This window comes from Ischnura elegans, chromosome 2 (assembly GCF_921293095.1).
Source record: "Ischnura elegans chromosome 2, ioIscEleg1.1, whole genome shotgun sequence".
Lineage (NCBI taxonomy): Eukaryota > Metazoa > Arthropoda > Insecta > Odonata > Coenagrionidae > Ischnura > Ischnura elegans.
The window spans coordinates 112,473,749-112,491,731 of NC_060247.1; the positions used below are offsets into that span (position 1 = coordinate 112,473,749).

Here is a 17,983-nt window from a genome sequence, read left to right on the forward strand (position 1 = left end):
ACACCTTCTTTTGTCCTCTTTCCTGAGGGTCCATTTATCCCCACCGCAAAGCGGTGAACTTCAGATCAGACTCTTCACCAGTCTCTTCTTAAAACTCTTACGTAAATATCATCTCATACGCTCGGTCTTGGTGATGTCCTTACTGCTGAATCTTTTTTCCTCTAATGTGCTACCCAAACAGTTGAATTGCTACATCTGCTCAGGCCTTTGCCCATCTCTTTTTAACTTGACTCACACATTCCCAGCTCTTGGTGATTTACAAAACTGCATAGCCTTCAAAATAAAGGGCGTAAGCTGAGAACAAAGATGAGTCTCTAATGAAGTTGATGGTGGGTGAATTAACTTTGTGGAAGTTATGCTTACTAAAATAAAACAGAGGCACTTTGTTCTTGCCACACTTATTTTAATATTCTCCAACCGGTTACGACGTGCTGTACGTCATTTTCAAGCTGGACTGCCATCTGATCAGATCTGCCATAGATGCCACGGCAGTCTAGTTTGAAAATGACGTAGAACACGTCTAAATCGGTTACAGAATATTAAAATAAGTGTGGAAAGAACAAAGTGCCTAACAAATGAAAAGAAAACTATGTATTTATCCACCAATTTATTCTCGCGGTACCTACCTGCCTTGCCTCTCGCGGTAAGTACCTTTATTTTATTTTAGAAGATAATTTCCCCCGCTGTTGAGCTTGTTGACATTCAGGAACTGATATCGGGTTTCCAGCCAGGTCAATGTCTCCATGGTCTCCCAACGTTTCGGCTTCCGACTCGGGCAAAGTATACAGGGAATCTCATTATGACTCATTTCCCTGAAGACGGTGCCCGAGTCGGGAACCGAAACGCAGGAGGCTACGGAGTTGGAGGCATCGACCCTGGGAATCTGATACAGTTACTGGGAAGCATTCGCCGGGAAAGCACCGAGTCGTATTTCCGAACTTGTCGACGTCAGAGACCCATCTTTCCCCGAAAAACAACACTTTCGCTGCGCAATAAAATAATATTCACAATAAAATAAAATGACAGAGTAAGAGCGTCGAGGACACAGACACTATATGACTTCAAACTGCAGTTTATGGAGTGAAATCACAGTTCATGCAACAAGTATAAAAATTCATTATGCATATTAATTTTCTGACGCTCTCACTGCAACAAAAAAATTAAATAGTAAATGACGTTGAAAGGAATCAATTTATAATGTGGCCAAAAATATTTTGGATGAGCACATAGTCACTGGTGATTGAGATTAAAAATCAATTACGATCAGCTTCACCTGAAATAAAACATTTAGGTTCCACAAGTGCTAACTTCGGTACGATCAATTCCGGCCGTTAGACCAAAATCAGGCACTAAGTATAAAACTAATGTAATTTACTTTTAGGCCCAAATAAAATAGCTTCATGATACTATAATTCGAAGTATGAAATTTCAATTCATCAGTGGGTTGTTATAATGTGATGGCTGTCTTACTTCATGGGAGAGATTCATCACGAAAATGACAACACCGTCAATATTTCCTCAGGTTATACCTCTACAATCAAAGCTCTTCTTACACAGCATACGAAAACAGTAACATGAACCAATCAGGACAGGGGTGGAATGAAAAAAATCGAATGAAAACAGAAGATTGGGTGGGGTGGGTTTTGAGCCAGGGAGACCTTGCGAAGCAATCATTAACCATTCCGGTAAATATAGGGAAGGAATACGCGCTAGTACGAAAATAGTGGCGTGGAGGCAAGAACAGTTCATGATTGACGGCTGAGGGAAGAAGACGACGGCACAATAGGGAAGGGAGACGAGAGTCGATGAGAAATGCATGCGACGCAAAACCACCGTGAGAGGATGTTCTACGGAGAGTAATTTGGCGTACGGCATTGAAAGGACGACCAACAGCGGATAGATTAGCGCCCATTCCGTTTTAATATCTCACGACCCTTACAAAGGGGACTACGTAAAAGAAGAGGCACAAGTCTGTAACGTTGAGACTTGATTTATGTTTCCGATTTGGTCGTATTTTACTCGGTTTTCAAAAGTGTCCGCCGTGAGGCGACGAGTGCAGTGCGATCCATTTATTTTTAATTTTTGCAATAGAGTGTTTCTATTCGCGAGGAATAGAATTTGATGCATCATATCATCAACTATGCATATTTGGAAGTCCTAATCATAGTTTATTTCTCCGTGAAATCGGGATCGCTCCTCCCTTTAGCGACGCGATTGGAGACTTTTGTAAACCCATTTAAATGCGCGGTAAGTGACATAACATCTAGAGGCCGACAGCAGAATCCTCTGTTGTAATACTAGTGACTCTCACTGTACAGTGTACACGGTCTCAGCCCATCGACGGTAGATGGCAGTGGGAGCGAATAGGCTAGCGTTGAAGCAGGGGTGGCGGTTGCGCCTTGCGGTGGTAGAGTCTAGATCGCCCTTCGTCGAAAGTAGAGTGCTTCACCAGTAACTTGCGAGTGATGGCTTCAAAGCGAAAACTCAACCAAGAAGAAATAATTCGCCTCCATCTGGATATACTACCCCGGGCTTCAACGCCAATACTTCATCCTCTGCGTGGTCAGAGCCTTCTAGATTCTTCAGGTCAGAGCCTTCTTCCAGGTCCGATAGAAGCGATAAATTAAGAGAGATGTTTTGCCGAACGGATAGATATGGAATTCGTTTTTCCCCCGAACCATAAAGGGCTTTAATAAATGCTAGTCCCAACTTCGTTAGAGCACTTCATTTTTTATGCGTAGTCGGCTGGTATCCTAACACCCCCTGCCACACGCCTTTTAGGCGGCTTGCGGGGTATTACGTAGATATAGATTGCCGGATAATAATTACCAACAAGGAGACGTCGCGAGAGTGATATTCAGGATCTGAATGTCGATGCTGCTTTCTGAAACTATACCCATCATGTAGCAAAAGTGTCACAGCTTCCTTCCCCATAGGCCCGGATTCGAGAAATAAATGCAAGCAAAGATTTGGCGTGGCATCACTCCCTAAAAGTAAGCATTTCTTCTTTCCGTTACTTACATTTATCTCACAAACCCGGGCCTATAGGGAAGAAAGACGAGGCACTCTTTCTAAATAACCTGTCTAGTTTCTGAATACAACATCGGAATTAAGATCCCGGGCATCACTCTCTCGCGATGTCTCGTTGTGGTTGGAAGTAGTGTAGGGTGCGGAATGTAGGGGACTCTCAGTAAGGCGAGTATTCCTCCCCTTCAGTTTATCTCTGTTCTCGTTCGAATGAGATGTAGTCGAAGGCGCACGAGGAAGAAGGCCGAGACTGAACAGTGTGGACCCGGAAGGTGACTCCGGCCGCCACCCCTCCTTAATACCCGCTCCTGTCACGAGGCAAATGGAACGGAATCAATGGAGGGCGGGTCGCGTGCCGGGGGCGCGTGGCGGACAAAAGACGCGCGATGTCGTCTCCGCTCGCCTTTTGCGCCCCCTCCATAATCGATCCAACCACTTCTTGCACTCGCAGCACCCGAGGCGGACGCAAAAGACAAGTGGACGGCCAAGAAACAAGGCGGCGCCCGGGGCGAAGCCAAGGAGCTAAGCGCCCGGAGCGAGGTGGAACGAGGCGGCGACCGGGGCGAGGAGCAGGAGCAAGGCAGTGGCCAGGGCGAGGTGCAAGAGCAAGGCGACGCTCAAGGAGAAGCAGCCAAGCACCACGGGACCCAGGGAGAGGAGGTGGAGCAAGGCGCCCAGGGCGAGGTGGAGGAGCGGCAGCAGGAGGCGGAGCGGGATACGGGCCCAGAGAGCGCGGCCCGCGTTCAGGTGAGCTGGAGTGTCTGATTGCGCGCTGGAGAACATTATTAATGTCAATGAATCCAACTCTCAATTATCCGTGATACTAGATGTAAGGCAAGACACGGATAATCGACAAACGCGGAGAATATAATAAAGGCGGACGGAATATGCATATTTTCATACATTATTAGAAAAAAAATTACAATACATACATACAAAGTCTTCCCACAATTATCCCTACTGATAAATGTAAGGCGAGGCACGGATAATCGACAAGCACGAAGAATATAATGAATGCGGCCGAAATATGAATATTTTAGTCCATTATGAGGAAAATATTTATAATACATTTCCATATATATTTGGATGAATTCTATTGAGAGACCTTGAACTTTTTTTACTTGCAATATTGCTGCCGTCATAATATTCTTCTAAATTGTAAGTCTATAAAAAGAACGTGATGCCCAGAGAGAAGAAAACGATGGGAAATTGTAGAATAAACTTTGTTATTTTCATTAATATATTTTTCAAAGATCGTTTCCACATATTTAAGCCTGTAATCATCAATCATAGAAGAAAAATAGTCCGGATAATACGGAAAACGCATACTCCGGAAGCGGATAATCGAGTGTTAACTGTATATTTTACTCCACAGTCCCATACATACGTTTGTACAATAATATAGGAGCTTTAGGCAGTCTAAAAGATTTCTCCTGTATGAAGACTGCCTTCCGTAACAAAAAACACATTACTGGCACTTCACAAAGTCAATTTTCCGAAGCACAACATACTTATTATTAACATTTCAGTTTCGCAAAAAATACAAAAAAAACTGAAAATGACAATAACACATCGAACAAAAAATAGTGCTTACACCCAATATTAGCCATCCCTAAAAGGTGGCCATAGCGAGGAAAAAAGTTATTCGATACGATAAATACCACACGTGGTTGAAAACATGTTGACGCGAAAGCAGGTAATTCGATCTTCGTTCACGAAATACATTGTAGTTTTTTCGGTGATTGCACAATTTTTCCGTTTACGTCGCCGTAACTAAGGCACTGTAACCCCACGATAACAGAGCAAAAAAATATTTCAAACTTTATCTCCTCCTGAATCTAGAGAAGAAGTTAAACTTGGGCCCTGAGCATGGGACAGTGCAATTATTCAAGCTGACTTAAAAATATTTATTCATGAAAAGTATACGCGAAGAAAAATGATTTCTTCGAATTTGCGACCAACAAATTTGAAATTAGCGGCCGAAGAAACCTGATACAAAAGCATTGTCCACTGAAGAACTTTAGCGTACTGCGTCGAATCGCGAATCGGCGAGGGGGTGGCACTTGGGGGTGGCGGTCTGGCGCCAAGAGAGAAGTGCTGTCCTCACGCACGGAGCCACCATGCATCGTGTGAACTTAGCGGCATGTCTAGATAATCAGGTATCCAAGCAACGCGAATCACAGTGCATCCCTTCCACTCGCGGAAAATATAAAATTTTCGTATACTTCGCATTATTATCCGGCACCTCTGGAACTCAAGTACTTTTTCTTCAAGCATCAGTAGTGGAGGAAAATTTCGACTCCGATCCTGAAATTCGTGTTTTGGGTAGCCTCAGCGGTGCGCACACTATTTGTTATATCATATTCACCTGCATCTCCGATCCCTTACCTTTCATTAATAAATTAATAAACAATAAATAAACTTATTACTTCCAGACATCAAAAAATATACAATCAATTACATTAAAGGAGTGAGAAGTCTATATTGCCTCTAGGGAAAACCTGTGCAGAAGACACCTGCATGAATTTACATGCATTGCAAACGCCTTAATTTTTTGCACCCAAAAGTGAAAAAAATGATAAAAAACAAAATACAATTAGCATATCAAGTATAGCAAATTTGAGCATTAATACAAAATAAATATTCAAGTTTCTACAGGTGAAAATGAATTACAACATTTAAAAAAAATTTCCATTTTCCACAGCTATTATCCATGACTTCGCAGATTTCATATATGCTTTTTTGCAATTTTTAAAATTTTTTTCAGGCAAAAAAAGGTCAATCTTTGGGCTCATTAATAAAAGGAATCGTTTGAAATAGTTATGTTTGGTTTAATTATTGGGACATTCCCCTAGCTCAAATTAATCTAGCACATACTTCCCGTTATACCTGGAATAAAATTGGTAGGAAATTTTATGCCATTTAATTTTGAACTGAAGAACTATTTGTTGAAATTTTACGTATTCCGAGTTATTAATAATGTGTAAATTAGAATTTTTTGCCATTTTTGCAATACTGCGTCACAAAATTTTACCATAAAATACTCGAATTTGGATTCACAACCCAGAAACATACGAAAAGTCGTTGAATAAAAACTTTTGGGCTATGTCGCCGCGTAAATTTTTGGGTGGCCCCGACGTTTCCCGACCAATGCTGGTCGCTTTCTCAAGGGATTCTGAAGAGGTGGGAATTTAAATTCATATATATAGGTATCTGTCTCAGGTGGTGGAGGGAGGGGAGCGGGAGGTTGGAGGAGTAGGTTGCTGATTGTTTTCGCTGTTTAAGGGTTGCCAAGTACGGCTAAATTTAAGACCGGTCTCTCTGTTGAAATTGTTCTTAACGAAGAAATACGAAAAGATGATGGAATCAAGCTGAGGTACCCCTAAACTTCTCCGGCAGAACTGCTTTTGGCAATATTACGGCTAATTACGGAATAAGGCGTAAGTAAGGGCCTGCTACAGTAACAGCTAGCTTAACTGGATGTTACTCCCTGAATTTCCCTTTCCCAACTGACATATTAACGTCGCGTATTGCATATGCGCCTGGATACATTCACATCCACAGGGACTCAAATATCAATTCTAGACAAATGATAAGGAAACAATGTGCTTTTCCACCAATTTATTATCGCGGTACAACTAGTTTCGACGCAGCGGTGTCATCATCAGGTGCTCTGCGAGGGAAGCTACAGTGGAAGATGAATTCATGCCAATGCATACGTACAAACAACACAATGCTGTGAACGGAAAAGAAGTTGCCTATTCGGCAAAGAGAAATTAGAATGACGCATTGAAATTAGAGACGGAAAAAGAAGGGACCAAATTACTAAAAATGAACACAAAGTGAAGAGAATAGTTGAGGAGATACTCAGACAAAGGAGACATTCAATGCACGGAATTAATCGAAAATTGAAGTAGAAGATAATATAATGAGAACCTCGATTTAAAGATCGGGATACAATCTTTAAATCAAGATCTCAGGAATGAACGAGGTATCAGGTACATTACACACTAATGCAGAGATAGGTAATTAAAAATGCAGGAGAGAAGACTTTAGCATTTGTCAAACGTACTACACAGGTGTGAGGGAGATAATAATATTCCCAGAAAGGAGGATAAGTGAGTAAATTTGTTTTGCACAGTGCGAGCTAGTATCCGAGCTGGCCAAGTCAGTTAGTTAGTACTCAGCAGCACAACTACTCGCACCGTCTGACCGCATCAAACGAGTTACTGTTATGTGCGAGTCGGTCGGTAACTTGCATCCGAGTTACTACATTTTTTTTTGTCTTTACTCCCCTCTCTCCTTCCCGCACCATGTCACAAGCAGCAGCTCGCATGTGACTCGGACGTCAACTTGCTCGGTATTGCGAAATGACAGTAGCTAGTCTACATCTACATGTACATAATACCCTACGAGCCACCTCAAGGGTGTTAGACAGGGGATGATCAATCACCAGCATGCAATTGGACTCCCACATGTACACCATACAGTCCAAAAAACTTCACGCATACAAACAAATTATCAAGTAATACGTCTAGGACCACGCCAGGTGCATTCTTCGTGTTTCAGTGTTTCAAGTAGAGATTAAAAACAAGAATTGGCCGATAGATGGACTTCCGAACGAAATAAAAAGTTTTTGGTGTTCTACAAGGACCAAACCAACTTATGGAATTGTTTCAATCCTAATTATAAGAGCAGAGATTTCGTTAAAGCCTCGCTTGAACACATCCGCACGGAATTCCGTTTTGAAACGCCACTGAAACGATGCGACCGCACACGTGCAGTAACTGTCTACTTTCACGCCAGTAGCTTCGAACTAGCGTGACCGGGCGAGGCGAGCCGAGCTACTGCCATGCGAGTGCCCAGGTCCAGTAGCTGTCTACTGTCAGGTCAGCAACTCGTATTGCGCAACAGCGCCCTATTTCCTAAAACTTCAACTTGTTTTGAACCCATAAATCCTCTCCCGCTCGCATCGATCCTGAAATCCTTGAATTCAAACGCTTCGCGAGGAAATATCCACGATGTAAAAAAAAACCAGCAAGCCGCGATTTGCCGATGACATGACAGAGACAGAGTAGGATTTGAAGAACATTCTAGTAGAAATGAAAAGGACATTGGTCAGATGTCAGGTGAAAATCGATACGAAGAAAACTAATGTGTTGGGTATGTATCCAAATAGGGGCGTCCAAGACCGATGATAAACAACGGAAATAAAAACTTGTGAGGTGAAAGAATTCTGAGATATGGAAAGCCGAGTAACCACTTACAGAAGGAAAAGAAAGCAGCAGTGAGTACAACGAGCCAGACGAAAAGAAAAGTCCACAGCAAGGAGGGATCTACGCATATCACAGAACATAAGCACAGAAGTGAGGAAACGATGCTAACATCAATTTGTTGCATGCTTACCTTGAGAATTGAGAGATTTAAAACAAATTCGAGAATGAAAGCATTGGCAATATGCTGCTAATGATATGCATCAACTGTTTGGGCCGGTTGAGTAATGAAGAAGTCCTTATTGCATCGGGACAATAGAGAATTTTGATCAAAACTTGAAAGGAACAATGTGTAAGGCCAAATAATCAGACATGATGACAAAAATAGTCGAGGGATAACTGCAGGGCGGGAATGGCCTGGAACAAAATAGTAAGTGCTGGTATTGAAAGAGAAGAATACCGTAAGCGATAAAAGTAATGAATATGCTGAGCTACTAATTGGCTTAGATTCGAAGAAAGATAATTGGTATTTGGATGTCTTGTCTTCGGATATACGCGTGAAAATATAAGAGCAGTGAGTGGAAAACAATTGAAGGTACACTTGCGTGTTCTTTCGCGCAAAGAAACGACTAGACATGGGTGATGAAATTCAAAATTCGATTTCCATTCAACCTAAATTATGAAGTGTCCTAAAAATTCAGGGTATTAAATAAAATTTCGAAAAAGTTAGATACCCGAGAAAAACCGTTTTCATGGTAACAGAAAAGTGCATCCAAAAAAATTGCGTTGCCATAGCTCAGTGACTAAGGAGTGGCGACCCCATGTTCATGGACAAAAAATATGCTTAAAAATTGTCTCCCCTATCATCTCCTGAAGTATTGCAGATTCCTCATGAAACACCCTTTGTTCTGGGGGATACTTCTTTCATTTTCAGCAGAGGGAGCGACGGCGCCGTGGCAAGGACTCGTATTCATTGTCGACAGCACGGAGCCCCTGGCTCCCCTTTAGACGTCGCACAACGAGTGGTTTCGCTGCGTGTCTTCTCTTTGCGTGACAACACGGCCAGACTGCACGCTAGATCGCAGATATGGCGCTCACGCTTCACTGCACTCACGCTACAATTTTCTAGTTTACTTTTTTATTGAGCGAGTGTTGCGTAGGCGAAAGAGAAGTGTCCATAAACCTGAGCGCGCGAGTGCCTTGCACCTTCGCGGAAACTTATCCTTCAGAGAAAATCCGCGAGGTGTGTTTGAGCATGTGTGCGAATCAAAAAGTTTATTTTTTTGTATTTTCATTGAACGAGTGTGGTCAATGGCGTTCGAAAAACCTTGGCAAACCTGGGTGTTATAGCTCGAGATACCTCCGCGGAAAGTCATTCCATTGAATAAATCTGTGAGGTGTATTTGAGCGTATGTGTGGACTTCTAGTTTATTCTTTTGCACTTTTATTTTAAGAGTGTGGTCACTGGCATAAGAGAACTTCGTAACCCTGAGCGTGTGAGTGCCTGAAACTTCAGAGGAAACTTATTCTCAGAGCGAATTCTCGAGGCATGTGTTTCAGCGTGAGGGTGTATTTTCTAATTCACTCGCTATATTTCGTTGTACGAGCGTGGTCACTGCCGTAAAAGAAGTCCTCGGAAATCTGCAAGTACTAGCGATTATGTGTTTGTGTATTTTGCGTCAATTTTCTTTTCCTCCCCTTTCTCATAACCTTATGTTCCTCGAATTTCAATCAATTCTTTGCCTTGTCCTACCTGATCCTCTACTACTTCCATTCCCTTTCCTTTCCCACTAAAGGGTTCAGGCCTCGGGAACTATTACACTTAACTGCTACACAGCCGTGGAATGCTAATTAATTAATAAGCCATAGCAGCCCAGTGATGTTACCCTTAATTCAGTACCAACTAATACCAGGTAAAAGCGACTCATACCGTAATGAAAGAACTTCACCTAGAAATGGAGATTTAGGATTCAAAGTCGTCATGACGATATTGCAACAATAATTCATTCCGAACTAATCGTAACGTTGGGTGGTTGGCTTGGTATAGTTTCCTTGAGTTACATACTTAACAAAGCTACAGTTTATAACTGAAACAAAGCGCACATTGTTATGATTGCAATAAAATTAACAGAGGATGAGGTTTTATGCCATAACTACCATAAACTATCTCAACAATGCAGCAGGTCTAATTTATTATTATTATTCCTCCTTTCTAATTGCCATTAAAGTCACATTTATTTTTATAATAAATAAATAAGACTTTTTGACTGCTTTAGTTTTCACAATAGTGAGAATTTGTAAATAGCTCCTTACTGTTTTCAAAATATTTTCTTTCAGCAGTGCTGCGGGGCAAAATCAAGCAACAAGAAAATGTGTCCATTTAAAATGAACCAAATGCAGCAGAACCTATACAAGAGAACGGGATGCTGACCCTCATTGAAAAACCATCCTAAGAATGCTCAGCTATGATCTATCCAAAAGAATGTGTACCGATTAATCTGCTCAATTTTCAATGAAAAAACAAACAAAATTTTAGAACGTGAATTAATAAATAATTACGTCCATGCGTAATACAAAATGCCACCATTAAAGAACGCGGAGGCTGACGAGAAACTGTGGATAAAATAATATAATATGGGACATTTGATAAAATATAAAAAATTGACGTAAACTATTAACTCTGAAGTTAATCATCAAAGATTAACAACATGAAGGAAACGATCAACCCATTATTAACTTTTACCTAATTAGCACAGTTAAAACAATAACCACAAACCTTCAATGAATATTTTTCCCCGATTCGTTCGTCAATTCAAACGCTCAACTAATCAAGACAAAGACTCATTTAAATTAAAACGAAGCATTTACTTATTAGGCTCACGGTAAGTGGAGAAAAAACGTAACTACCATTATCAATGTACATTAGATATGTAGATGAACCGAAAAGGAATCTTTGCTGCTAATCAATAATTTAAGCAGAGCAGCAGATGAATGGGCACAAAGCTACCTTGATCTCCTGAGCATAACAAGGCCGATAGGAATGCCCCAACAACTGACGCCATAAAATTTCTACGAATATCATGATGATCACTCAAACTCATTCCAACACATAAACAAGAGACTTAAATAATGAATGGGCCGGTATTCACAATGAACTAATGCTGAATTAAAGCAGATAAGAATTTTTTCAGAATAAATCCAAAATTGAAACTACAAACACAGTCAAACAATCCTCTAGTGAGAAAAAAATATTCGTTGTCTCGGGCGGGACTTCATGGAATCAACTTCACGTAGTGAAAATGTTAGCATCACTTGGGAGGTAGGTTTTTAATTTCCCTACCTTCCATATTTAAAAATTCCCTCTCTCCTTCCTTCGGCGCAATCCGGTCGTCTGTTGTTTATTTTTTGGCATTCGAACGTCTCGAGATTTTTCTTCTGCTCGGGACATATCCTACTAAGATGAAGGAGAGACAGCTCAGTGTGCAATACACCTTTGGCAAGGCAAGTCAGTCATTGGCCTCGGGCGAGCGCCTGTCGGCATCGCAATGGAAGCAAGGTAAGCGCCCATGTCCTCGTCTACCCTTATTCCCATTATGATTTTTTTCTCTCCCCCATCACCTTTCTTTCTGGTTTCTTTCATTCTGTACCTGGCTTGCGTAGGCTTACCTCCCATTTATTTCGGTGTGGCAGTGAAGTCCGAGTGAATACAAAAAAGTAAACAAATATTTACGTGGAATTACGAAGTTCTACTTTTCATTATGAGAAAAAAATGCTTCACAATATGGGAAAGTATCACAGACAAAGGGTAATTAAGAGAGGTTGGTTAAGCTCCATCGGTATCCTCATTGACATGAGCCCCCAATTCCTTTCTCTATTTATCAGCAGAGCCCTAGTAGCATGGGCCATGGTGACCAGAGTCCTGGCAGCGTGGGCACCGAGGAGCAGGACTCTCGCAGCGTGGCCAATGGGGACCAGGGCCTTCGCATCGTGGGTCATGGGAACCAGGGACCTCGGCCCCCCGTCGCGGCGGACTACTCGCCCTTCAACTTGGCCAAGCGCAGCGCAGAGGAAAACTTACGGCACCAACCGCTGCCCGACACGGTAAGGATGGTTTGTCCGAGGGGGGTGGTCCTAGAAGGCCAATGGGTACAGGTTTCGCGACTCCAGCGCCTTCGATTTTCTAGTGGTTAAGGATGAAACTACAAGCGGCGCAGAATTTGAATGGTACGGTAGTTGTTTTTTTTTTCAACCTCCGATGGGTCATGAACAGAAGACGAATTGGTTGATTAAAAATTAGTTCATTGCTAAATATTGAACACACTTGTGGTGTCCTTTTGACATCATCGCCTCGGCGATTGGGGAATTAGTCGTGCCTGTGGACAAGTTTTACTAAAACTTCTTCATGGTATGTATGATCTTAGGTTTTCCCTGAGTATCAGTTGCAGAAAAGTTTCTCGGGTTTTCCACCGTTTGATGTCATCTATGTCTCCCGACGTTTCGAGCAGCGACTTGCTGATCATCCTCAGGGGATTCGGAAGATCCCCTGAGGATGATCAGCAAGTCGCTGCTCGAAACGTCGGGAGACATGGACGACCTCACCAATGGAAAAGCCGGGAAACTTTTCTTCTTCATAGGATGTTGCCGGCAGTGACTTTCAATGAATTTCGCTTTCGTCTTGAAGCTCATCGCCCGTTTGAAAACGCTTCCCTCCTAACCACATTTTCATTTCAGCGTAAAGTCACACGGCACTTGGTCTTCATTAAACGGCGGGTGATCGAAAATATACGAGTCCATTGAAATTGCTCACGGAGCAGGTGGCTCCATCAGCACTGAGATGACGGGCGTTGTCATGGATCATAAAACTTCTGCACGTTTCTGACCCCGTAATTTTGCATTCACTTGATCACACGGTAATTAAATTTACCTCTTTCTATCCCTATAACTTTCAGCCCGGGTTTTTGAAATGAATGTATTACAAAGATACAAAGGGAAAACAGTTCACATGTAAAAGGGAAAATTTTGTAATACTTAATCCTGAATCACACGACACCATAGCGAACGTTACGGGATGATCACAGGCGGAGACTTGAACGCCTCCTGGCAGGACAGTGGTAAAGGAACTAGAGGAAGGGATAGAAGCGATGTAATCAGGACCGAATCTACCACACGAAACCATATACAATGAACTTTTCGCTCGCAGACATGATCCGATTTGGTGCTTTTGAAATGCATAACAGATACTTCCGAGAAGATTCCGACAGTAAAAAGATCGTTTGTACGAGCATTGATGGCGTGGATCAAAAACGCGGCCGCTGCGTCTTGGCTGAGATAGCAAGCCCGCGGAAATGTCCCAGGATTGTCTCCGAAAGCTCATTCAGAATGTCAATGTATCCCACATAGCCGCTAGTAAGTAGCAATTGCTAAGACGTTTACCAGGGAGTGTGTACATTTTTTATCCACATCTACCATCAATGACCACGCTGCTCCATGAAAATTAAGCAATTCTACGTAGCTGCTATTTATCACCAAATTTATTAAATTTGGCAAGTATAATATATGGGTTTTTCGATACATGATTATAATTCGATGATTTTTTTCTTGAGTCAAAATTTAAAAAAAAGCATTCATTATGGGATAAGGGCTAAAGGGAACAGGTCACCTGAGAGTTTGTACCGTTATCATAAAAAGTATTTTATTCTTTAACGCGGTCCGAATTTCTCATCCCTTTAAAACACCCCACATTTATTTCTGCATTTGTGATTTCCTTCTCAATCTGTGTGAACATTTTTTTCACATCCTGTGACACCGCAACCCACATCTCGCCTTTGAATAACGATCCCCTTACAACGAAGTCATCATTTTCCCAGTCGCATTTAATGTGCATAGGTTATACTGTGTATTTTTTTCAATTACATACTGTAATATGCTCCATGAATATTGTGAAAGTTAATTTTTCAAAGAGAAGGTATAAATTTTATCAAATTGCTACGATAATATCACCAAAACTCTTTGTTAAAACTTTTGCGGTTTTTCATTATTGTAGTTTGAAACTTTTGTGGAATGTCTATGCGTCACATTTTGAATGGCCCCTATGATTTCTGACCGATGCTGTTCGCTATTCAAGATTCCTTGAAAACTGACCACGGATATATCGAAAAAGTTTTCCACTATAATCCACTGAATTTGCACAATGCAATATCTTGGCACTGCAAAAATTGCACACTGCACATTTATCGTCCAGCTCACTAATGTGAAAATGCTGCCACAATTTGCAGGTGATTCTAATTCAATACGACTCCTCAATCCTGACGCAAATCTCAGATACAAATCACAGTCATATTTGCGCACATGGACCACCCTCATTCTTTTGTATTTATTACATGCATATGGAAGATATTATTATTATTATTTGTGCTTTACTGAGTTTATTGCAAGCCTAAAATTAAAATACAGAAATCAAAATCATATAAACTATTACAGAAAGGTCTTTTTTCTGTCATTCCACATGCTCCGTTAATACTGCACCAACAGTGATAAATGAGGTATCAATTTAAAAGTTGAATCACCTGCTTCTGACGAAAAATTCAATCTCAAATTTTAAAACTTACCCATTAATTTTACTTAAAAATTTCGATTTATTCACGTCAAATACTCGCTCGAGGTATATAGACTCCACACTTTTTTTTGTTCTAACCTTCAAAAAATGGTTTAAAAACCTGTTAAACCCATAACTAAACCAAAGAAACGTAACCTAAGCAGACAAATATTAAAAATAAAATCTAAGAAGTATGAAGAATGTTAAACGTTCTCTAAAAGAAACATCGTGTGTAAGGAGCTTAAAAGATAACGTGTATCACAAATAAGTAAAAATATTGTGTTGAAAGTATTCAAGAATTATTATCAACAGGAATCGACAACAAAAAATGAAAATAGTACTGTTATATTTATACAGTTACACCATTTCATTAACATACTTATTCCCTGATAGCGTGAAAGCGCAAAATTTTCGCACCGTTTACCTAGTTACTATAAAATTTGAACATGTAAAATGCATATTTTATCATACAATGGGGAGTCAGAAAAGGAACTGACAATCTCACGGTCATCTGAGAGTACATAAATTTTCTTCATGTTGTTCACACCAAGTCATCAGCATAATAATTATTTTCATGCTTGGTTTCACTAAGAATTTCCTCTAAAAACTTTATTTAAAGAATTCAGCCAACCAAATTTACAATCCTAAATGTAAGACCCAACCATTGCCCACAGATTTAGAGAAAATCACAGAGGATACATGCTGTGTATTCTGAATCAAATACAAAGTGGCTTACTTTGCGTCCTCTAACATTGAACAGAGTAAAAAGCTCATTATGCAAGGTATTCAGTGACTTGACTTTTCGAACGTTCCACCCCTAGTAATTTCCTATGCGTGAAATCCATCATTGTCATGATAAACATGAGAGATATGGTATTTTAATGACTAGCCAAGCACAAAGTTTTCCATTCAAAACAACCAACACATTAGCAATCCTTAGTTTACTTCAGAAAGGATTTCATGTCATTATAAAGATTAAAAATTAAATTTCACAAATATTCACATTGCAGTGAAGAAATAATATAAGCACAAGTATATCCATCCATTCCATTCATTTCAGGCACAGCATTTACAAAAAGTTCTTTCAAGCTAAAAATCACGAGGACAAGAGCGAATTCATTACATTTATCAAACAGTCTTCACCACTACACCATCAAACAACCTGTGCTCATAAGTGTTTGTGTAATTGTTCTGTAGAGAATTGAAGAAAAATATGTTTCACTAAAATAAAGAAAAAGTTGACTCATAAATGCAAATATCAAACATCTCAGCCACCATTAAGAGCAGAAGTCAGGGTAATATTTTACCACCATAAGGAAATAGGCCTAATAAAAGGTTTACCACTTAGAAGTAGACTTGGTTGCATATTCCTTACTTATTGTACCCAATTTTTTTATTCTAACTGAACACTGAAAGGACAAATTGAAAATGGGTTATTAGCATGTATAAATTCTATGGCTTTAAATGGGTAGAGCAACAATATACCAAAATTTTAAGATATTCTACAAAATCACAGATAAAATAGTAGTGTATGAAATTTAACTGCTTAATTGTGGCTGTATACTAATGAGGTATTTCACAGAATGGTCAACTATCAAGAACAAATATGTAATTCACTCTGGAATCTAATTGCAATACCATTCCCCAATGCAACAACCACAGGTGGTGGACCCCAACTACCAGCTGATGGAGTCACAAGGCGCCAAGCACCCAGGGGCATCTTTGCCGATGATATCACGAGCCACAGCTGTCAGCGTGCGCCACAAACATCCTGGCCCCACTCACTGCACCAAGTCCAGCATCTTCAGAACCGTCAAACCGCCCACAGAGAATCCCTTGTCCTCGCTGGCTCCCCTCGGTGGCAAGGGGGACTGGGGTGAGGTGAAGACAAGCAAGGTGCACAGGGCAAAGGTCACCGACATGGATCTAGCAATTGGGTGGGACATTTATGCACCAATTAAAGCTGATGGGAAGGATCACATTGTAGGATCAGCACCATCAGTTTTCAACATCGTCCCGCCCCCTTCCCCCCCTTCTGGTAGCTGTGGCATGCCCGGAGGATGCGGCACACCACCTGGAGGTTGCGGCACGCCCCCTGGAGGATGTGGTACGCCCCCTGGAGGGTGCGGAACACCCCCTGGAGGATGCAGAACACCCCCTAGAGGATGCAGCATGCCCCCTCATAATGGCATCGAGAAGGCACCGTGCTCGTCCAAGCAGACCTCGCCCCCACACTCAAAGGCCACGTCCACAGCCACCAAGTCCCCTCCTACATCTCAACACAGCTCCAAACCACCAACACCCATGACCGCTCAAAGAAGCAGGGGTTCGTGGCAGCGCCCACCCCCTCCTCGCAAGGCGTGGGAGGAAAAGGAGAACAACAGCCCTAACCTCACATCCCCAATCAACCAGTTTCTTGGCAATGAGGTGAGGCAATGCTTCTCGAGTAACAATGCTCCGCAGGTTGCCAAAGACAGCAGCCGTCAGAGGCGATCCCACAGCACCCCAAACCTCACCAGAAACTCAACAATGGGATCCAACGGCACCTTCCACAAATCGTGCGGTGCGTGCAACGAAAATCCAAAGTCCAACTCCCCACAGAAAAATTCGGAATCGAGCAGTTACAAGATGGCATTCAAGGCAGGGAAGCCAAACAACAGTCGGCCTGTGACAGCACACCCTGCGGGAGGGAGTGCGTCGACAATGAGTGAGGGAGCAAAGGTCAGGGTGCCAAAGCCGAGGGCGCCGTATGCGCGGCGGAGCTACTCCATCAGCACCCTGGCACCCCCATTCTCGCTGTGGCCAGGCAACCACCGGAGAGGTGCTCGTGAGTACCCAGAGCATTGGCGCCTCGCTTCCGTCTACCAGCACGCCTACAAGCCAATCCACAGCCGCAAGAGGCCCTTGCTCTCCACTGTGTATCAGTGAGGAGAGCACGGCATGCCGACCAGGAGGAGGGCTGCAGATGGATTTTTCCAGTGAATGGACTTGTGATTTGTGAATATTAAAGTCATGTGCACTTTCATAGTTAGTTAGGAAACTATACTTTTCTGCTCCTGAGATAGTGATATGACAATACCTTTTGAAGTTGTTTGTATAGTTACTCGATATATGTCAATTATATCACACCTTCAACGGGATGAATTTC

General features: G+C 41.8%; 1 protein-coding gene across 2 annotated transcripts in view; it reads left to right on the forward strand.

The window, feature by feature from the left end:
- LOC124154422 (formin-like protein 20) overlaps window positions 1-17,975 on the forward strand; it is a 36,392-nt gene extending 18,417 nt beyond the window's left edge. For both annotated transcript variants that reach the window (XM_046528129.1, XM_046528130.1), the window contains 3 exons: window positions 3,479-3,774; window positions 12,126-12,341; window positions 16,498-17,975. In XM_046528129.1, coding sequence (XP_046384085.1) covers window positions 3,479-3,774; window positions 12,126-12,341; window positions 16,498-17,763 — 1,778 coding nt within the window. In that variant the 3' untranslated portion in view covers window positions 17,764-17,975. The remainder of the gene's footprint in view (window positions 1-3,478; window positions 3,775-12,125; window positions 12,342-16,497) is intronic.
- Window positions 17,976-17,983: the final 8 nt, after the last annotated feature.